The 23662-nt window shown below is 34.5% G+C and overlaps 2 protein-coding genes across 5 annotated transcripts in view; one reads left to right on the top strand and one right to left on the bottom strand.

Moving 5' to 3' along the window:
* Positions 1-16508, top strand: part of LOC119639969 (box A-binding factor) — a 29939-nt gene extending 13431 nt beyond the window's left edge. The window contains exons 2-7 of one of the 4 annotated variants that reach the window (XM_038037722.1): positions 6065-6422; positions 6533-6731; positions 12408-12541; positions 12704-12868; positions 12935-13094; positions 14833-16508. In XM_038037722.1, the coding sequence (XP_037893650.1) occupies positions 6065-6422; positions 6533-6731; positions 12408-12541; positions 12704-12868; positions 12935-13094; positions 14833-16097 (2281 nt within the window). In that variant the 3' untranslated portion in view covers positions 16098-16508. Of the gene's footprint in view, positions 1-6064; positions 6423-6532; positions 6732-11776; positions 11950-12407; positions 12542-12700; positions 12869-12934; positions 13095-14832 lie in introns of all 4 variants that reach the window. The other 3 variants (XM_038037721.1, XM_038037720.1, XM_038037719.1) reach the window with 3 other exon arrangements.
* A 2914-nt stretch (positions 16509-19422) lies between these two features.
* Positions 19423-21788, bottom strand: LOC119639970 (G2/mitotic-specific cyclin-B-like). Its single transcript, XM_038037723.1, has one exon. It carries the CDS (start codon positions 21162-21164, stop codon positions 19704-19706), a length of 1461 nt encoding a protein of 486 aa, XP_037893651.1. The 5' UTR covers positions 21165-21788; the 3' UTR covers positions 19423-19703.
* Positions 21789-23662: the final 1874 nt, after the last annotated feature.

Genomic DNA, 23662 nt, shown 5'->3' with positions numbered 1-23662 from the left:
ATGCGTGTGATGGTGTGTTTCGCTCAAGGCACACTCAACCGGCTTTGGTTTATTATCCAATTATTATTCAATTATCTTATGATTATCGATTAAAAAGGCATTTTATAGACTTAAGCTCCAAAGTGGGCGTGGTTGGTATTTCATTTATACGGAAATTTTTATTATATGTCTGTTGTAGTTTACGGCAAAGAGCAATACAATACAAAAACAACAATATAGAGCAGTTGCTCTATACCCATCTGCCTTGACTGATTGAGCCAAATTTCAATACCCATCTTCGTGCAGGGACTGGCAATATTTTCGTGATATCTGTACCTGATGGGTTCATTTTTGTGAGTGTGTTCATCGTCGATATTACACAAATGAATGGACGTACAGACGAACAGATAGACATAGGGACAGACGGACAGACGAAGCGATTTACATGCTTAGATGGATTTTTAATCTTGCACTGGTCAAAAATAAATGCACTTTATGGGATTTCTAAAGTTTCTTTCTGAGTGTTGCAAACATTTTGACAAAAAGATATCACTCACACATATTTCGGTGGTGGATATAGAAAGCAAAACCTCTCAACATATTGCTTGACGCAAACGAATACTGTCTTCGAAATCAAAATTTTCAAAATAGATGATTAGTAAATTTTGAGGTTATGTACGATTTCTGTAGTAGATGAATGAGGAGTGGAGGCTATTAGAAATACTTGGCTATGAAAACAAGTGTTTTTTTTGGGGTTAATATTTCCCCTACACAATTTTAAGCACAAGTGCTTTGCAGGAAACTTTTCGAAGCAACTGATTTATCAACGTTAAATCTGAGCTTTATGGTTATGAACTATGTTGTATTGAATTAATTATGCATCTGATGGATTTAATCGGCATAAGCAGTGGACCTAGTTCACTAGCGAATACACGCTAGTGCCTGGATTTTTTTTGTTTTTTGGAAAGACAGACAGACAAGCTTGGGTGGATTTACGTCAACGCCCACGGGGTGTTCTGCGCTATGTGTGCATCGGCACAAACTTAGTATACACTTGCATCACAAGTAGTGTAAGGCATAAAAAGAAAACAATCAACTGTCGTAAACGATATAATATATGATAAATGCTTCCACTTAAGCTAATAAAGTTACACTAGATCGACCATTTGCAAGCTGAACAATAATTCAAGAAAAAAAGTAAATATTCGTTTTAAGTCGAATATAATTTGAATTTTGCTTTTCATTATCTAGCGTAAAGAGAAAAAAGTGTGGAGTATGTGTGTGTGTGGAGTGTGAATTTAGAATATAATCGTGCCTTAGTGCATAATATTGTATGAAAGCATATATGCGCAATCACATGCATCCTATACATGTATGTACGTATGCAAGCAGTTCATGTATCCTATACAAGCATATATGTACGCATGTATGCAGTTCTTGTTTAGGTAAATACAAAACTTTGCCGTTTGGTTTCACCGTAGATGCTGAAATTTGATTTAGCTGCGGTCGTGTTAAACATTTTAACGCTTACACACGTTTCGCGATAGTTACATATGTACATACTTATGATGTGATGTCTTTTTTTTTTTTTGTTTCTTTATCTACTACAATATGATTCTTATGGCTTTAAACCTGACCAATGCATTGTCTCGCTTTTAAACGTCTCTTTATTATTCAACCGTTAAGTTCATATTATGCTAAAACGCGTGCATGTACAACTTTTCAAATAAATATAAAATATTGAATAAAATCACATGAGTAAAAAAAAAAAACGAAGAAACACAAAAGGAAATATTTAAGAAAATAAAATAAAACTGAAATTGAAAATAATAGGAAAGTTGTTAAATAGACAAGTTTAACACTCCGCCGCCCTCACATCATCACATCATTTATGTGCAAATATTTCAAAATAAGAAAAAAAAAAAAAAAATAAATAACTAAAGCTTAAGCTAATCTTTGAAATCTTCCGTTATTGCTCAGCCATAAACATTGGCAGCTTACTCTGCTATGCTATGCTATGCGTTGTGCTGAATCGACAAAAAAAATAATTTCTAATAATTTATTTTCTTTATGTCTCAAATAACTGGTATTATTATGCCTACCGATGAGTACATATATATATATATATATATATATATATCCAAAATCAAATACGTATGTTTTTGCAGACATAACAAAAAAAAAAAAAAACGAAAAAAAAATAGTAAAAGCCTCGCAATTTGTATTGTTTTGTACAAATACTTCTCTTGTCTTTTCTGCTTACGTTGGTGGTCCTTGATCTTGTGCTTTGACTTTAAAAAAAAAAAAAAACAACAACAACAAAAACAAATAAAGAAAAACAGACAGAAATTGATCTCGTAATATACTTTACAAAGTATAAACAAATCATACAAACCAAAAAAAAAAAAAAAAAAAAAACAATAAACTCTTTCAAGTTTATAAGCACATGCTATTTATTTTGGACAAAGTCGACCTTTTCTTTTCTTCATATTCGCGCCTTTTTTTCTTTTTGGTTTTTTTTGGGCGAAATTGATGTTATTTTGTAAAAAATATGAAATCATTCTCTTGCTTCCGGAACTTAAAGTAAATACCTTTCAACTGATGATCACTTATTAACATCTATGCTGAAACTAATTTTATATCTCTTAGCTTGAAAGTGATTCGAATACAATTCTAAGAGTTTTGGGCTTTCAATCTAATTGCAGAGCTTTATTAAGACCGTGATAGTTAGAGTCAAAAGTTCTGCATCAAAAACATGTAATCTTAGCAATCAATTTTAGTTTTCCTGATTGTAAGGACTCGTACGGGTAATTAGAAAGTGGACAGACGGAGGGACATGGTTTACTGAAGTTGGAAACTGATGATTATCAAGAGTAAAGATGTAATCTTGGCAATCAATTTTAGTTTTCCTGATTGTAAGGACTCGTACGGGTAATTAGAAAGTGGACAGACGGAGGGACATGGTTTACTGAAGTTGGAAACTGATGATTATCAAGAGTAAAGATGTAATCTTAGCAATCAATTTTAGTTTTCCTGATTGTAAGAACTCGTACGGGTAATTAGAAAGTGGACAGACGGAGGGACATGGTTTACTGAAGTTGGAAACTGATGATTATCAAGAGTAAAGATTTTCAGCTCCCCGTTCGAAGTTTGAATATGATGGGCATTTCCATATTAGGCGACAGACAGATGATCTAAGGACACAAATGAATGGAGGGACGGAGGGACAGAAAGGGTGCGAGAGGAAAGAAGGGATAGAAAAAGGGAGGGAGGGAGAGAGAGAGAGATAGGAAGATAGGATGAAATCGAGAGAGAAAAAGAAAGAGAAAGAGAGAAAGAGAAAGAGAGAGAGAGAGAGAGAGGGAAATAAGAAGAGAACGAGAGCGAGATAGATAGGGAGTGGGGCCACAGCCACGTACAAATCCGTCAAGAGAAGCTAACTAAAGCCAAGTTCAACGGTTATTAAATTTCGCCAATAATGAGATTATGTTACAGAGAGAAAGAGAGGGTCAGGAACCAAAAGATAATTATGAATCCGCGTCTATTGACGCGTCTATTAAATTCGAATTTGGTATGCTACACTCTTTCAGTGGTAGTCATAATTACGAAATGTAAAGTGGACGTGGATTACTATCTTCAGATTCGTTGAGTTTTCCACTTTCTTCTCTCCTCGGTGCTGCTTTCTCAAGGAATAGTCATGTTAGTAAAACTGACAATGAAAGGATTACATCCACCAATTTGATCAGATTGGCCTGACGAACCCATGTAACCATGCACTTCTTTCAATTTATTGATTTGCTTTGTATGTTGTATTCAAAAATTTATGGCAGAAATCTAGAAAGAAAACTGTGGTCAAAAAGCAGAAAGACTAAGATTCTTTCAATTATCGTTAAGTTTATTCTCCATTTCCATTTAGCCATGTCCTTCTATCGATCCGTTTGTCGTGTGCAAGATCTGAGATAAGGCTCGTTACGATAGCGCACCATTGGAAGATGATTTGATCATATTTGTATGTTCATGCATCTGCCAATGGATTGCAAAAATGAAAAGAGAGCACCGAGAGATGGGTTTTTAAAGCAATAGGCATAAGCACTTTGCAGCTATCAGTAGAGCTTAACATGTGTTTTGGTCCGTCCGTCTGCAGTATGTGGTGACTGTCACATCAAGTTCTAGTAAAGAGATAAAACTCGATATAGATGGCATCAGAGGTTTCACTTGATGATTATAATCTAGCTCTGAAAGTGAGCGTCATTGACTTGTCCTAGAACGAACAGAAAATGATATCTACGACCGTTAACAGGCGGTTAACAGATAAAGCTTAATACAAGTAATTAATCATTTAGGGGATGTTCTCTTAGTGAAAAATGACGAAAGAGAGAAAGAGATAGGTACTGGCCACAGTGCGGTAGACATGTACTTAGTCGATGAGGGTTATGCCTTCACTACAGCTACACTCAAGTGTGGTCACTAAAGCGCACTGAGATTTCAGTCCGCGAGCAACGACTTGATAGTCGAAACTCTGATCTACGCGGTTATGCGGCAGTTGTCAGGATTATGCAAAAATTCAATATAACGATTGTAGTAATCGCCCAATTGTTGTACTATATCGACCGTTGAAGCACTTATATTAAATCGGTGCATTCGTTTGTTACACTCGTCATATATTCCGTAGAATTTTTGTATTCTTGATTATCGTCAGGTCAACCATCTATTTTTCTTATGGTCGCTTATTGTTGTTCATGCCCTGAACTTTAAAAATAAGTTTCACGTCGGAAACTATATTTTATATTCACCGTAGACGCAATTACTTTATCGTCATATCTAGCTATTGTAGGATCTTTCGTTTACGAATTATAATATCATTCAGAGAGAAGTAAACAAAGATCATATGCAGAAGAAATCCACAATGAAGTTAATCGAATCTGATGAAGAATTCAAATTTATACAATTATAACTTTAAAATCTCTACGGATAGATTACCTTGAAGAGAAGGATCAGGAGAACTGCTTTAAATGCCTTTAGTGTCGAGTGTCTTTTTATATATGAAAATTGAATCAAAAACTTATTTCTTGAATACTTTTTATCATATAAGCGCTGAAAATGTTTAAAAATTTCTGAAAGTACCCAAGGTATTCGAATTTAAGACATTCGGTATTATGTTTTTCTCCAGTTACAATAACATGTATTTGAAGAGCTTCTGTTACGGGTTAGTAAAGCGATAAGCGATAAACTTGCGCTTACAGATATTGCGTCTCTGCTTTAGTCTTGCAGCGGAAATTGATTACATTTTAAAAAAAAATGTTTAGAAAGCTTTCAGGATTTATTGAGGAATATTGAGATGATGTCGAACGGCCATGGTCCTTAAGTACCGATCGGAGAGGAATAAAATCTTGACTCGATTCCCAGCAAGCAGTGTATTGACCGACCAAGACAAGTAGCATAGGAAATCTTAGTGAACAAAGCGAAAGCAAGCAGCGTATTGACCGACCAAGACCAGTAGCATAGGAAACCTTAGTGAGCAAAGCGAAAGCAAGCAGCGTATTGATCGATCAAGACGTGTAACAGTCAAAATATTTGTGAGCAACACAAATCTTACTAAACACTTGCATTTGTCGTATTTATTTCGCTTAAAGTATATATGACTTTTTTTTTCTTTTGAGCAATCATCGTGACAAGCTTTGCGTGCGTGCTTTACCATGAAGTTTCACAAGTACTAAGCTTTACGGTATCCTTTTTCTTTTTTACAGGATTTCCCTAAGTGGCTGCGGGAAAGGGCTTTGTTTATAGGTCGAAGTTTTTGTAGAGAAATTTCATAAACACACTTTCGTGTTTTGGGACAAGAGAGACAATGAACGGCTTTTTCCTTTGTTCGACATAAGAAGACAACGCAGTTTGTTTCCGACTGTCTAATATGATATCGCGAATGTTGCGATTATCGATTATTCGAAATATAGTTCATTTTTGCCTTGCATTTGACTTAAGAGCACGCTTGCGCTCTTACGCATAGACGCAATATTTTCTTGAAACAATGTTTTTGTACAAATTGATTGCACAATAATTCTCTTTTATGTCCTTTCGTTTACAGTTCAGCTTACGGTGGTTCGCTGGTAACAGCAGCAGCGAACAGTTTGCAATATAGTTTGCAATCAAGTGCAATAAATGGCGCTAGTTCGACATCACCTCATCAACATCATTCAACACCTACTTCATGCTCGCAGGCAGCGTCGAATGCTCAAAGCGTTAATAATTCGTTGGTGAAAAGGTCTGATGATTATGGTTCACCGAAAAGTAACAGTAGCAGTGTTGGCAGTGCCAGTGGCGGCGGAGGTGGAGGAGGTGCGTTACCTGCTTTCCAACGAATAGCTTCCTCAACATACGGTGGCGCTGGTGGGGTAACTAATGGCGCCGAACGTTACACCTCATTGAGTAATTATAGAAGTCATGTAAGTTGCAAATGCAAAATACTTTTTTTTTTTTTTGTATAATTGCTTTCCCCCATATACTTTCTTATTTCGTTTTTATTATTATTTTCATTTTTTATTACTTTAATTAGAATGACACTTGGCCAAGTACGTACGAGACAATTAGCTATGCTCCCGCTTCGGTTGTTACCAGTCAAAGTCTAAATGGAGCTTTAAATGCCGTAAATACTAACGTCATCCGTTCTACAGTGAATGCACGCTCAGTTGCTACCTCTGAAAATAATTCTTTAGTAGCGACACCATTTCCAGCCGCTGCCTCTTTGTCAGCAAGTAAGTTTTCTATATACATGTATATATATATATATATATATATATATGCACATCTGTTATATATAACTAAGTTAACACAAACGTTTCTATTCCAAAAAACATTTCCTTTCTCATAAACTCCGAACGCTTTATAAGACACAAAATAATATTATAAGGGAAACCCCTTCTCCTTAGATTCAATTAGTTTGCCGAGCATAATCGCCTAATAACGTTTGTACAAATTACACAAATTAGTAGAACGACAGACTGACGCCAGTGAGAAAATGATTAACAATTTTTTTTGCAATTATACCGCAATAGTTAAAATAGTTTGTATGCATAGTCGCTTTGCGAATCTAGCGTCTGCGTGTCTACCTTCAGCTTATCCAAATCAGAAAAACATTCCAAAATCTTTCTTTTCTTCGATCTTGTCAGACAAAATACAAAGATTAACTATAGCAGACACCAGTCGGCGCAACTGGCACAATAACGAAATATACATCACGGAAAATATGTATGTGTATTGGATTTTGGCAAAGCAGACTCAATCTCAGAGCGTCTAATAACGTACGGAGGGAGAGTGCATCATCCAGTCCCCAGTAGACTGCCTAGCCTTTGCATCCCATATAAAAACCATTTCTGTAAGGATAGCCGCAGTAAGAACCGCGACTAAGAAGTCAGTATTCGTGGGTTCAAATCTCAAGACGTTCGACTTTACTTTGGCCGTAGCTGCAGAGAGAGAGTTCAATTGGTAAAGTTTTAGTAATCATTGGTTGGGCGCACAGATCTATATCATTTCCTTTCTTCATTTCTTCTTCTATCTTGCCATCACCGCGTTATCCTGAGTGAATGATCATCCAAAAAAAACAAAATGTTACATGACGCGCCCTTTCCTACGCCGTAGGAAATCAGCGACATACGTGCATCGTAAAGTATACATTTGCTCAAATAGCACGAAGAGCGAAATTGATTTTAATCCGCCGATATCTTCGGCTTTCTGTTCAAATCACATTTACCGTAGAAAAGCTTTTTTTAAAATAACTATCTTGAACCGGACTTTCTTATCGTGGGGTTATCGTCTATATCCGAAATAACGACTTACTTTCGTGTTATTTGTCCCATAACACACTAGATAGGGCCTCACGGTTCAAATACTTCCCAAATATCCATACCGATCACAACGGAGCCAGCGGTAGATAGAAATATAAGAAGGAGTGTAGTAAGCGAAAAAAAGCTAAATCAGAATAGAGGATAATATAGGAGATAATGCAAGTGAAGAAATCGAGCATAGTAGGGGTCGTAAACTAATAACAGTAGCAGTAGTAGTAACAGTGGTAGTAGCACTAGGACTAACAATAGCACCAGTAGTAAAATAGTAGTAGAAGCAGTAGCAGTAGTAGTAACAGTCGGTAGCAGCAGTAGTACTAATTATAGCACCAGTAGTAAAACAGTAGTAATAGCAGTAGTAGTACCTGTAGTAGGAAGAGTACTAGTAGCAATAAAACCTGTAGTAAAGTAGTAGTAGTAGTAGTAATAGTAGCAACAGTAGTAGTAGCAGTAGTAGTAATAGCATTAGTTGTAAACTAGTAGGGGTAATAGTAATAGCGCTAATAATGAAGCAGTAGTATGAATAGTAGTAGAAGCATTAAAACTACGAAAAAGAGAAAATAATACAAACTTGGGCTTTAACCTTGAACTGATTCGTTTATTATTGTAATTTTCTCTTTAACGTTATCCCCATTATCCTAAATGCCTTTTAATCCAGCGTAAAGGTTAACACTCACTTCTGGTCCCAACTTTTGTTGTAATAAACACTTGATTATGATGATATTAGTGGCAATCATGAATTGTTTCAAGCAAATGCTGAGCCTTTACCCATGATGTCGACCAAGTCTGAGCAAGTTGGTGTTTGCTGTCCGTTGTGATAAACGACATTATCTGGTGTGAATTAAACCAACACGGACAGAAGCCATTAAATGAATCGCGCTTATAGAGTAGTGTAGCCATAGAGAAAGAGAAGCAAAATATATGATTGAAGGAATTGATATCGCCCTCAATACAGTTCGACTGAAGAAGTTAAAAGCCTAAAGCGAAATGATATAAAATAAGGAGCGACCTTTGCGGTTCGATCAAAATATTTGCAGCTCGGCCTATAAGCAAAAAAGCGAAGCCCACATTATTCACTTTATTTTTGTGGGCATCCGAAAAAGTTTCTTAGTTCGGTCAACTTAAAAATTAAAGTAAAAAGTTTTCCTCCTTCAATTCTTATGAACACCATAAACTTTTAATCCATATATACTGAAGTTTTTCCTATACATGATAGCCTATCCTAAGACTTGATTTGCTTATCATCTTCCTTCTTTATTTCTACTTTTTTGTATCACTAAACCGGGGATTTCATTCGAATTTCTAGGGTTTAGAATTTGTTGTGAGCATTTTACCTATGTAGGGTTTCAATCAAAGTCGTACATAATCTACGTTTTGTAAGAGAAGTCTGTTTAAATTTTCTTCCTCTTGTTTGTAGGATATAGGTGTGAAAAAATTTCGTCTAAATTATACGTACAATCGTCCGTTTAAAGGGTCATTTTGTTACGGTAATACTTCCATAGAAACGCTCGCATGCAAAGAGTAAATGAAAATGCAGTAAAGAAAAAGCATTTTTGAAAATTTCATTGTCTCCATTATTGCACGCGCATCTGTGTGGCCACGAGAAATGAAGCATTGAAAAATTTCATGCCACTTAAAACTCACTTCACAGTTTCTCATTTTACAAACTCTTATTAATTTGTGTTCCTTTTTCGGGGATTTTTTCTTTTTACTTATGTTTTTTTGTTTTTTTTTGTTTGATGTTTTTTAATATAATTTTGAAGCCTGCATACAGGCATCAGAATGTTTACGTAACCTGTGTAAATGTTGCTCGTTCACATATGAATTTACCGCATCCTTAATAAATATTTGTACGAATTCGTCCGATCGCTAACAAACACATATACATACATAAAAACATATATATATATATATATATATATATATATGTATATGCTGGTATGTTTACATCAAGAGACGGTTAGCTTAAGAAATTTTCAAAGGTTTTCCCATTTACTGTCAGTTAAGAAAAAATATGGTTAACCGTATTATATGCGAATGTAGAAACCAAAGAATTTGAGAATCAAAGAATTAAGAAAAAACGTTTTATTACTTCCTTTATATATATCACATAAATGCAAAGCTTTTTCGTATTCATTAAGAAAGTACTAGTAAGGTATAGTTATTCTTCAACTCCATTAGTAGTCTATAAAATAAAATCCCAAAAATTGTTGAGGTAATCCCTACATAAAATTCCACAAATTCTTGGGATAATTTCCACATAAAATCCCAAAAATTGTTGAAATAATTCCAACACAAAATCCCAAAAATTGCTGAAATAATCCCCACATAATATCCCAGAAATTTTTGAGATAATCCCCACAATGATTCACCGAAATTTTTGAGATGAGAAGAATGTAAGCAATCTTTTAAAATAGAATCAGTCCAACAGCAACACAGGTTCAGTTTCAGATTACACCAGAACTAGAACATGCTGAAGCGATTCAGGCATTACTCTGTATACAAAAACTGCATTTCAAATGTCGTCTACTTTACCCCAGACAAAGTATTCCATTTATAACGAGGAAGTAGTTTTCAAGAAAATTTTCTAGGATTTTACAAAAACCCATATATAGCAGAAATCTTAATCAAATAAGTTTTACCTAAGACCTAAGGCATACGCCGTTTATGCAGCATTCATTGCGAATCTAGCGAAAGCGGTTTAGGCTTCCCATGCGTGATTATAACGTTTTCATTATACCCTGAACTACTTGCGGTACAGGGGCTTAGCTATAACGTACTTTACTTTAACACTTTTATTATACAGATCGATTCAGATTCATTTTCAGAGTTGATCTAAGCTTGTCTGTCCTTCTCTCTGTCCGATGGCTGTTCACGTAAATTTGTGTTCAAGCTACAGGTCGCAATTTTTGAGATATGTTGATGAAATTTAGTACAGTGACGTGTTTGGACTCAAGGAAGAACGCTATTGAAAATGGTTCAGATCGCTCCACTTTTTGAAACGCTCCGCATATAACGGCCTACTCTGAAAAATTGTTGTACGTAAAAATTTTCAAAATTTCTTGTTGAAAGTGGTAATAATTCTAAATTGGTATAGGAACTTTGAACGGGCTGATGCAATTTTTGAACCCTCTCTCATGCAACAAAAACGACGAAAAAGTGATAGTAATTTAACAAAAAAGAATTAAGTGTACCGAATTTGGACCATCTCGGCATAATTTTTGAATCAGATCCTAATTACGATTTCCCGAAAAAAATGATCCTTCGTAGAGCAGAAAAGTCTAAGTTTGAACATGCGCTGACGAAAATATCCATAAGAGTAATATTATACAAAATTGAACTCTACAAAATTTGAGCCATCTACATCTATTTTTGGATTTTGCCCTAGGTAAGGAACAAATTGTAGTATATTAGGCTGTGTTTTGGGCCAGCTTCCCCACTTATGTTCTATAATAAAAATAAGAATTGTGGTGTACAAAATTCTCACTTCTTTTTGGCTAACCTAGTGTTAACTGCTACTTAGTTCCCCCATGCTCATATAATTTTTACAATTCTTCCTCTTGCGCTGTTCATAAGGAATATGTGAACTCGAAAGGAGGAGCGATTTTGAGTACTTACAAGTGCTAGATATTGAGAAAAAAATAGATTTAAACGGTAAGAGGAACTACTGAGGCCAAGGATGTTTTGTGGAAAAAAAAAATAGATTTTTTATAGACTAAAAACAGATTTAATTGTCTTAAAAATAAATTCAATTAATTTTTATTTGTTAAATCAAATGAATACACTCACACGAACTTTCAAAACCATTGAGGAAAACAAAAAAAAAAAAAAAAAACAAACAAACCTCACATATAAAGTTTTCTTTATTTTACATAAAAAAAAATTAAAAAATTTTTCACGTAAACAATTTGTTTTTTTTTTTTTTAAATTCATATAAATATATATATAATTATTTAAAGCATTATTTGATGCGGATTTTTTCACGGAGGGGCGAGAATGTGTCAATTGTGGTGCAATTTCGACTCCATTATGGCGACGCGATAATACCGGACATTATTTATGCAATGCGTGCGGTCTTTATCATAAAATGAACGGAATGAATCGTCCCATAATAAAACCTCCCAGAAGATTGGTAATTAATTTATATTAAAACACAAAAAAAAAAAAAAAACACATCACAATTAAATAAAAAACAAAGTTTTTGATCACAAAAGTGAACAAAGAGGCAACTTATAGAAATCCGCCGTCCTTTTACTCTATTTTCTTTTTTTTGCTTTTATTTTCTTTCAACGTTCTCGCTTCTTTCGTTAGAAAAAAAAAAAAAAAAAAAACAAAATTAATTAAATAAATGAATGAATAAATAAATAAATGAATAAGAAGAAGAAGAAGATGAAATTAATTGAATTTATTATCGTAATAAAAAAGAAATGCACGCCGCCCTCTACTAATAACTTTTGCTTAGAATTTTTGGTTCAAAAGTTTATTAAAATAAAAATTAAATTAAAACAATTTTTTTTTTTTTTTTTTTTTTTGGTTTTTCCCTCTATTATTGATAATAATCCATTAAAATAATATGTAAATGTATTACAGTGGCCGCTGAATCAGGCGGGGATTTCTATAAGACCTATCCGTTTACTACATCCGTTACAAATCGGACCAACACAACAAACAACTCAAATAACACTAACGAGGAACATGTTAGTCGTGCAACATCGCGACGATTGGTAGGTGTTGTTGTGATTTGTGAAAAAAAAAAAAATAAAAATAAATAAATAAAAATATGATTCAAAAATTTTGTTGAAAATTTTTAATGAAAATTTTTAAATTAAAAGACAATTATTTTTTTAATTATAAAAAAAAATTACATTTTTTACTTTTATAAGCAGAGTGCTTCGAGACGTGCGGGCCTGGCCTGTTCAAATTGCTTAACGACGCAAACTTCATTGTGGCGTCGCAACGTTAACGGTGAACCCGTTTGCAATGCTTGCGGTCTTTACTATAAATTGCATAGCGTTAAGCGACCATTAACTATGAAGAAGGACACGATACAGGTAAACCTCTCTAATGTGTAAGCGAAATGCATGTTTATAAGCATTTTATTCTTCTTCTTATTTAAGACTCGTAAACGTAAACCCAAAGGCAGTAAATCGGAGAAAATATCTAAAAAACAAGCAGCAGCAAATGCGGCCGCTGCTGCCTCTGCCGTTATTTCGGATACTGCTTTGAATGGTGGTAATTCCAATACTAATACACTGAACGGTCTAAACGGAGATCAAGGTAAGTAAAAGAAAAAAAGACTCGGCTTACGCTGAGTATTTGTGTACCCACCCATTAGCTTATAAGCAACTTTTGATTGCAAAAAGGAACTCAGATCCATTGATTTGATATAATATTGAAATTTGGCGCATTGAAATTTTGGAAATATGGCAGCATCTCAGGATTGATTTGAGCTGACCGGAGAATCGTTTTCACTGTTTTCATTAATACCACAACTGTTTGAGTCCCAGTAATCGTAGCTGTAGTCAGTGCTCAGACGGTGAAGGCATAACACTTATTGATTAGGCACACATCCTAGGCCGCCACTAGGCCGCGGTGCCTTTCTTTCTCTTCCTCCCATTTCTCCCTCTGAATGATTGGTCATATTAAAGAAAGGAAACGACTTCTTTTCGGTTTGATTGCTGTTATAGTGAACGCTTACTTGGTAGAGGCACAGCATTTACCGATTGGACATACATCCACTAGGTCGTTGTACCGTTCTGTCGTTTCTCCCCGGTTCTTTCTGACTCAAACCCTGTTACACGCATAAGGACCTCTATCAAGTGATAGGTCATATTAACATAAAAAACAGACATTCCTTGCGGTTTGATCGCATTAGGTATAGTGGGTGCTTACTCGGCAAAGGCACACTTACCACTTGAACATACATACATACACTAGGTCGCGGTCTATCTCTGTCTTTTCTTCCCATCTCCTTGTTACACATATAAAGGACAGCCCCCTGAGTGATTGGTCATATGAAAAACTTGGTTTGATAATTTGATTCATTTCTACTTTTGAATTTCGAAAAAATATTTATAGATCATCCAATGTTACAACATTTTTTTAAGGATCTTAATTTATAATATGAAACGACTTTCACATAACACATCACTCAATAAATTCCCGGTCGAATATAAATTTGGCAAAATTATTGACAGCTTCATATATGATTTCTGAATAGTAAAAACCTTGAAACGATGTATGTCAAATTTTCATGACGTTCTGACGATTAGTCTAGAAGTTACATCGGTATAGGTGACGCTGCTTTGATTGTTAATGGTTCTCTAGTAACTCAGATAACTTTTGTAGCTTCGTATTTTGACTAAACTTTAGATGACTGGCAGATAATCTTGCATATAGTCTTGCATATGAACGACAGATTTTTTTAAAGTCTATCCTATCAACATTTGTTAGCTGTATTTAGGACAATGATAGTTGCAAGGGGAAACGAAGAATCAGCGCCCGACTCCGCCTTAGGAATAGGGCCTGAAGATTTCAATAGGCGAAGGGGGATTTGGCCTCGATTCCGAGGGAGGAAGGAAGAAGGCCTGAGGTTTCGAAAGCTTAGATATTGAATAAAATCTTTAGTACACTTTTGAGAAAAAGACTCATTTCTTAACTGTGAATAGATGATCTATTGATCAAATTTTACCGATTTTCGAGATTGTCTTTTGAAGAGTGCAAAAAAAATATACATTTGAGACAAAACTTGTCTTTTCAACAGAAATTTTCAAGTAGTAAGAGTGACTGCAATAGACTCACCAACGGACAGACCTTGTCAAATCTGTATGTAATTTTGACGGATACAAACAGGGGGCAAAGTTAGCGCAGCGTTTGTGGTGGTGGGTGCAAAAAAAATTTTACTTTCGCATGTTTTATTAATTTAATTAATTTCCTTTGTTTTTTTTTATTCGTTTTTTTGATTTTTGCATTTTATTATCTGCATTCCGCGCTAATGTGTTTATGTATGATTTAGATATAACACAACATCACCAGCAGCAGACGCAATTAAATACATCGATATCATCATTAACACATTCAGCGGCTACATCACCCAATACAAACGGTTTGCCATCACCACCATTGTCAGCGACAAACATAAATCATAACAACAGCAATGACTTAACGGCCGCAATTATGTCGCCAACATCACCGTTACTGCAGGCAGCAACTAACTCAATAGACGTTGCAATAACAACGCAACGGGAGTTACATAAGCAACAGCAACCTCAGCAACAATCACAAAGACAACAGCAACAACAAATACAAAACTATCAACAAATGTCACCGACAACAGCATCACTGCATCAAAATCTCAGTTCACCAAATACCATTATGTTTAATAATAACAACAACAATAATAATAATAACAATAATAATAATAATTGTAATAATCAATCTTCACCCAACACCAGCGCACATTTCAGTAATAATCATAGTGCAAGTAATCCAAATGATGCAGCATTTAACCATGACTCTGAGGAGAATGATAATGAAAATATGAAATTTATGCAAAAATATTTACAAACTCCTCATCATCAACAACAGCAACAGCAGCAGCATCAATCTTCAACGGATATTGTGATGAGCAGTGCACAACGTCCTCATACAACAATGATAAATGCAAGTCATTCACCCACTACCATAACGAAATCGCCGACAGTAACGACAACCTTACAAATGCAATATTTGCAACAACAGCAACAGCAACAACATAACAATCATCATCAGCAACAGCAACAGCAATCACCATCCCAAACTGGTCACCATCAAGTGAACAATAATAGCAACAACAATAATAATAATAATAATAATAGCAGCAACATACATTTGTTGGTCTCCAATCAAAGTCCTTTGCAGAAAAATTCACCGTCCGTTTCGCCACCGAATTATCCGCCATACGCTGAATTGATGTCCCCAGATGCTGAAGCAGCGGGAATTAAAATTGAACAATTGCATCACAATCATCATCTTCATCAGCATCAGCATCAGCACCAGCATCAGCAACAACAACAACAACAGCAACAGCATTTATTGCAGCATCATGTGCAAATAAGTCGCAGTCCCTCCATAGATGATGAATATGAATATCAACGTCAGCAATTTGTAATACATCAGCAACAATTACAACAGCAACAGCAGCAACAGCAACATTTTCTGCAATTACAAGGATTTGTGCCGCAGCATTTATACGATTTCGGACGAAAATTTGAAAGGGAAACTGTGGTGAAAATGGAATAAAAGCAAAATGAAAGAGTTTTTCAGAGAGAGAGAAAGAGAGAGAGAGAGAGAGATAAGGGCGATATAATCAACCTCTAAGTAACGCACCAAAGACACTGTAGTTATCCAAAGAGTTATGATTTTGCATGACGCAAGAAAGTCTTTTAACCCTTTAAATGCTAAGATATTTCATAATTCAAAAAAAAAAAAGAAAAAAACAAACTTAAAATCTTGCCAGATTTCACTCTTTATCAAAGTACTGGACAAAAGGCAAATTTTCCCTTGTCTAGAACAATTTTTCAATACTCTTAAGTAAGCGATATATCGCTTATAGATTATAATCTCGACGTTTCCCCCATAAAGTATACGAATTATATAAATAATAATATGATAAAATTAGATAAAATTAAGAGAAAATCTTTAAAAACAAAAAACTAAAGAGGTTAAATTTGCAAAAAAAAAAAAAAAATTCAGACACACACACACACATACTAAAGAACGCGGAAAGCAATACGTATATCGGTTAATATAACGTTTCTAATGCAAAATCAAAAGAAGTGTTTTTGATAACAAATTAAATTAATTTCGAATGAAAATTTTTTTTTTTATTAATTAGAATTTTAATTAGTTAATTCTTTACATATAAACATATCCCAAAGAGATTTCTTATTTTTTATTTTCGCTTGTTTTTTTAAATTTTATACTTTTTTCACATTTAAGTCAATTTTCGCGGGAAATATTTTAATTATTAAGTTTCTCTTTATTATTAATATTATTATTATTACTTTTTTTTTTTTTTTTTTTTAAATCGTTATCGTAAAATAATTAATAAAATCAAACTATTACAAATAATATAAATTATTTTTATTATTACCTCAAATCAATTATAATGCGAGCTCAAATCGAGCATAATGCTCTCATCTAGGGGCATCTGTCATTTATCGTTTGCCTTAAGCTAATAGGAGAGAGCATACGCTCTCTGATGTTGCGAAAATTTGTTCACGTTCTTTCTAATCTCCTGCAATAATTTCTAAAGTAATAAGAGAAAGTAGTCCTTTTAATCAATGTCTTGCCACAAATGTATTACGTAAAGCTCTCTCTGATCTTCTTCAACAATTCCTAAGCTAATAATAGAGAGCGTACATATTAATGCCTCAAACATTAGTTGAAGCTCTCCGTAGACTCCTGCAATAATTCCTAAGCTAATAATAGAGAGTAAACATAATAATCAATATTATCCCCGATCGAACTGCGATGTGCCTTTAAGTCACTTTTGAACTTTAAACCTAAATTTGACATATACTGCACTCATCTAGCGGTGTCTGTCATTTACCATTTCCCTTAAGGTAGTAATAAAGAGCAAACACAATAGTCAATATTGTCCCTCATCAGATCACGATGTGTCTTTAAGTCACATTTGAACTTTAAATCTAAATTTGACATATAATGCACTCATCTAGCGGTGTCTGTCATTTACCATTTGGCTTAAGCTAATAATAGAGCGGTAACACACTAATGCTTCAAATATTAATTTAAGCTCTCCCTAATCTCTTGCAAGAATTCCTAAGCTAATAATATAGAGCATACATTAATAATCAATATTGTCCCCAATCGGATCACAATCTGAGTCTGTAAGTCACATTTGCACTTTGAAACTTAAATATGTTAACTTCTTCATATTTTGTTTCCAGTATATGCGAGGTGTGTTTAAAAAAAGTCGACTTTTTATTTTTTTATCTATGTATTTATTTATTCATCCATCTATTTGGTCCTCTTCAGAGTAATTCCCCTCTGGATGAGAAATGATTACAATATTGTTTTTGGACAAAAAATTACGAACAAGCCATGATGTGTAAGCTGCTGCATTATCGTGGTGCAATACCCATGAGCAAAGCACGCCAAAAACACCCATGAGCCAACCGATATGCCGACGGTGACTTTGGTAATGAGTGATTCGACGAGTGACTCTCTATAACAATTTTCTTCACTGCTTCGATGTTCTCATCGGTTGCCTGGACGTCCAGGGCTTGCAACGTCGTTAACACCTTCTCGGCCCTTTCTGAAGAACTCGTGGCCTGTATATAATAATTAACTTGTTGGATATGTAATGTATTTAATAATGTTTCCGAAAAATACAGTGGATTAATTTGTTTGAGAAACCTAAAAATATCTATTTTCAAATCACTTATTGTATCCATCGTTGAAGGATGAAAGGCATATTCATTTTGTCAAAACATTTGCAACGCTTAGAAGGAAACATCAGAGAACCCACAAAGTATATACACTCCTGATCGGCATCAAATTCTAAATCGATTTAAGCATGTCCGTCTGTCCGTCTGTTATAAACGTTCTTCTGGCCGCAAACATTAAGCTATCGATTTCAAGTTTGGCAGAAACATTGAAAGTTCTTGCACGCGGGCCAATTCGATCGAGGTGCGCCGACTGCAGTACCATGTAAACTAAGAACACCTCTGTTTTCCAAAAGAAATAAAAAATTGAATTTTTGCTTATTATTCATGCACTCCAGCAGCTAAACGCACAAAACTTGAACGATGCTGTAGTATTTGTACAAAAGTGGTAAATAATTGACCATGCCTACCCCATGTTATCGTGTGTCCTAATTTCATTTTTTTTCCAATACCTTTATACCAAGCAGAAGCAAACTTCAAAAACCCTAAAAACGTATACAAGTTCTTGACCAATTTCAAATTTTCAATGCATCTAAGTATGTCCATCTGCCCGTCTGCGCAATTTTATGGTATCTGTGTGGTAAACATTCTCCCCCCATTGCAAACATGAAAATGTCGCTTACAAATTTGCAAAAGAATTTGAAAATGACCTAAGCTACTACCCACCTACTAGTGTGACCCTATGCAGTAAGAGCAGTGAACCCCTACTTACTTTACAACAAATTTACGACATACCACACAAAATATTCTATAAAAATAGAATAACAGTGATGATTATTAAAAGTTCGGTCACAAGTAAATATTTATTTTAACATGGATATATTTAAAAAGGCTTAGAAGTGCACTAAAACAATTATAACAAAGAACAGAATAAAGCAAACTCTAAGAACCGTGTTTCAAGAAGCTCAGAAGTTATCTCATCAATTTTGACCATTTCAAATAAATAAATAAAAATATTTGGTTTACATTTGAATAAATAGATTATAATTAAAAAAAAAAAAGATTTTGAAAATTTAACTCGATTATGTTTAGAGATTAAATATTTACCCCACAAAATATGAAAAAAAGAAATTGTTAAAAAAAAAAAAAAACATTTAAAAATAATATAGGTTAGGTATTATGTTATGCAAGACAGCAACTTAAAAGGAAAAAAAATGTTCAAACAAAAGCAATCTCTACCAAGATGTTCCCGTTATGTCGTAAAAGCTTTTAGTTAATTTCTTGTCGAACAAAGGAATTAGAAATCAAAAAAAAAAAAAAAAAAGAAAGCAAAATTACAATGTTACACAGCAACCTATCTATCTATTTAACCGGAACGAACCGGAACGGTAAAGATTGCTTTTGTTTCCTCTGAAAGTTCCAGAACGAAAATACATTTTGGAAAGTTTTCCTTCTGATCTGTAAGAGAGCTTGCATCATCCCTAACTCTCTCGTGCCTTCAGTTCTCATCTTTAATAAGCGAATCTATTAAACTCCCATAAAGTTCGGAGCGTAGAGAGATTTCTAAAAATTTTGTCGACTTGTACTTATTGTAAACAGCACGTAATGGATTAGTTTGTGCATTACGAGCCACCTCAGCAATTTTCCTGGCAATTGGCTTAATATCTTCAATTTCGTAACGAGAATACTGTTGAAGAGTAACTGTCCAGTAACTACTATCGAAGCCCATAGACGGTACACACTTCACCTTTAGCAGATTCAAGGCTAAGAATAAAGATGCGGCAGCGATTTCGGATGGTTTATAATGCGCCATATCCGGTTGTATCATAGTCAATTCGATTAAATATTTGGACATGGCGTAATGGATGGCCTCGGCTTCCGATACTTTTGTAAAACGTTTTAGAAAATGTATGGGTAAAGGTCGCGATAGGTTATAATCTAAAATTTTAAGAATTTTCAATTCCATTTGACGCATCTGACTGTCAGTGTAAGAGTCGTCAGTTAATCGAAGTAAATCGACAAATGACGGAGGACGCGATTTTTCGTATTTGGCAGCTAAAAAAAATGCAGTTAAACCAACTAATTGGAATTGCGAAAATTTCGTATCTTTAACAATTTGTACATAACGATCTATTATGGCGACAGTTAGCTGAAAGACTTCATCATTCATATGAAAATGTAAATGAATTTCATTAATCCAATCGACTAGAGTAGCCCGCATGTTGGCATTAATTTCCTTTTGTCCTTTTAAATGATCTTTATCGATTGGTTGTTCACTCTCCAATTTGAAAAGATAATCATAGATATCCGTAGCATAGACGGACATAAAAAGAAAATCATCTTCATCAATTTCGGCAACGGATTTCATGCATTGACTTTCGTTTTTAAAGCAAGTCATTAATGTCTGCTTTGATAAAGCATTTAAGTCAGCTTGGGTTGCTGTAGTTGCTTTTACTTCATGTTGCAATAGATCTTTATTCTGTGGCTTAGGCATTGAATCGGCGGCAAACCGTTTCGATTCCATTACAGTTTTAGTTTCATCGCATAATGCCTTTGCTTGGCTGATTTTTAGCGTAACATTGTCCGTCGGATTACGATGCAAATCGTTGGCTTGTGTTAGGTTTACATCCGCAACGGATGTTGCTACTGTTTCGCATTTAGTTATTGCTGGGCTAGCAGTGATGATGGCTGCAGCTGCCCTTTTCTTCCAGGTAACTTCTCCCGCAGATACCTTAGGAATTTTCCAAGCGTCTTGGATCTTTGCCGTGCCTAGTTTGCTTTGCGATAACTTTTCTTTGGCTAGTGAATGGCTTATGTCATAATTTTCTAAACAATTCAAAGGAATTCGTGCATCAGCAACTTCCCCAGTTATAGGGATCTTCTCTATTTGTTTTATAACATCAGATAATTCATTTTCTGGCTCTACAGGCTCTTTCTTCTTGTCATTGAGTGAAGTCATTTTTTTCAAATTCTTCCTACTTCAGAAAAATCACAGAAAATTCCTTCTTTTCCTTTCCTAATTTGATTTTTTAGCACACAGCAGGCCACAGCAATCAATTAGTTAATTGATTGGCTTTTCCTACAAATTTGAATGTGCTTGACGTTATTTTTCACAAATTAAAGGCCGTTGAAATTCCTTTTTTTTTTTTTTTTCTTTTTTTTTTAATCACATGAGAAAACTGTCAAGTTCAAAAGTTACATTCAATCATGGCCGATTTTTATTCACCACTTTTATGTTATAAAAAAAAAAAGCAAAGAGAGAAAACACCCCTAAAGACAACGAAATATTGATATCCTATAATATTGAATTGCTGTGGCTGCCATTTTCCTCCAAATACTGTAACATATACTAGTAGAAGTTTGGTGTAAGTTTCAATCGTTGTATGTAATGTGGTTTATGCGACAATATTTTTTTACTTTTGAAAACAGAGATGTTCTCAGTTTAGGTTAGGCAGTGAGCGACCATGGGGGGGGCTGCTATAGACTGCGCGCAAGAATTTGTGATATTTTTGCAAAGAACCTTTGATACCTTTATGTTGGAGAGCAATAGAACGTTCACTTCAGGCATTACGCAGGTTAAGAGATTGACAGAGGGAGCGACGGACAGATGGGCGGACGGATACATAGACAGACGGGAAGAGATAGAGACTGGCAGATGGACGGATAGATAGACAGACAGACGGGAAGAGGGAGATATTGATAGATGGACAGGCGGATAGAAGGAAAGAGGGTGATACTGACAGGGGGAAGAGAGGGAGACTGACAAAGGGACAGCTGGGCACTTAGATAAACGGAAAGAGGAAAAGACTGACAGATGGACACTTGGATAGGTAGAAAGACTGGAAGAGGGAGATGCTGACAGGGAGGGAAAAGGGAGAAATTGATAGACAAACAAGCGGATAGATAAACAGGCGGGAAGATGGAGAGAAGGACAGTTGAATAGGCGGACAGATGGACAGCCTCGCATACGTACACACGCACATGCTTAAATCGATGCAAAAATTGATGTCGATCAAGAATACATTATATGCAATTAATAACGTTTCTAAAGCTTCTGATATGCGCCCATCCTAAAAAAATTTCTTTGATTAAGTTATATTTATTCAATATATATTCATATTATTATTATTATTAATTTCGCCAGAGAAATAAATTCTAAGACTAAACTCTTAAAGCACTAGCCTCTAAGGCTATCGGTTTTTACTAAAAATTTTACCGCACTTGAGAATCGGACCTACGACCATTAAATTGCTAATCCAGATTCCTCGCCTTCCTCGTTCAGGCGGATATATATTTATAAAAAACAAACAAATTTCATGCTTATTACTTTTAACATAATTAATTCGTGGGGTATTTATGGTCTGGAATATTTATGGTCTGAGAATTTATGGTCTGGGATATTTATGGTCTGGGAATTTTTCATTGTGCTTGATCTGTAAAACTGCGAATACGTTAGAAATATTAAATAATTCTAATTATCTTTTGGTGCTGCGTATAATTATTTTGTTTGCTCATTACTCATAAAGTAGATACAACGATAAAAATATCCATATATGGTTTATAGTGCTTGTAGTAAAGAACTGGCCACGCACAGGCAATTTTATAAAGTAATAAAATTTTTTTATTTTTCTCTAAGTAAAGATTCGCTCGCGGCCATATATAATTTTGTTACGTGCTCCTGTTTACATTTTTACTAATAACGCCTAAAGGTATGCTACAAATTTTTTTAATTGCAAGATTAAAAAAAGAATCAACGAAAATTTCGTGTCTATTATCAAAGACAAAAAAAAGTTTGTTGCTTAAACTACAGCATGCTTCAAAATACTGATATACAGTTAATGTTATTAAAGCATATTGTCGCCAATTGTCTACATTCCAATTTCGCATAATTTTTAAAACTAATTTAATAATATAAAAATAATTAACAATAAAATAAAATATAATTGGCAACAATATGCACTTAACGGTTAAGAAAAACCCACTATACAAAGATTTGTACATAAAGAGATAGGAGGTTTTAAACATACGATGTAGACCTACATCGCTAGGCAGCATGAAGGGTTAAACAGCAAAAATTTAAAGCACTATACAGGAGCATGAATTAATATAAGTAAGAATTTAATAACAAAACAAAAACGGTATTAGTTGCGAAGTAATTAATTAATATTTTAAATGTTTAAAATTTAAATGATTATTTCTTGGTGGCAGTTGCAAGAATTGAATTGATCCAATGCATTAGTATTGAATAAGTGAGCCTTTGACAATTGTCTTCCAAGCTTTCCTAAATGTGTTTTTATATGTCTTGAGTCAATCGATTGCTCAATGTAAAGGATATGTTACTTACTGCATTTATTAGTGGCGTCCAAATTGTGTTCGAAGTGGAAACTTCAATTCATTTTTCTAGCAACGTCATGCATAACAAATGAGAACGAATATACACTTATTTTATAAAGCGGC

The sequence above is a fragment of the Glossina fuscipes genome, unplaced genomic scaffold (assembly GCF_014805625.2).
Source record: "Glossina fuscipes isolate IAEA_lab_2018 unplaced genomic scaffold, Yale_Gfus_2 114, whole genome shotgun sequence".
Lineage (NCBI taxonomy): Eukaryota > Metazoa > Arthropoda > Insecta > Diptera > Glossinidae > Glossina > Glossina fuscipes.
This window is presented reverse-complemented; position numbering and strand designations above follow the sequence as displayed.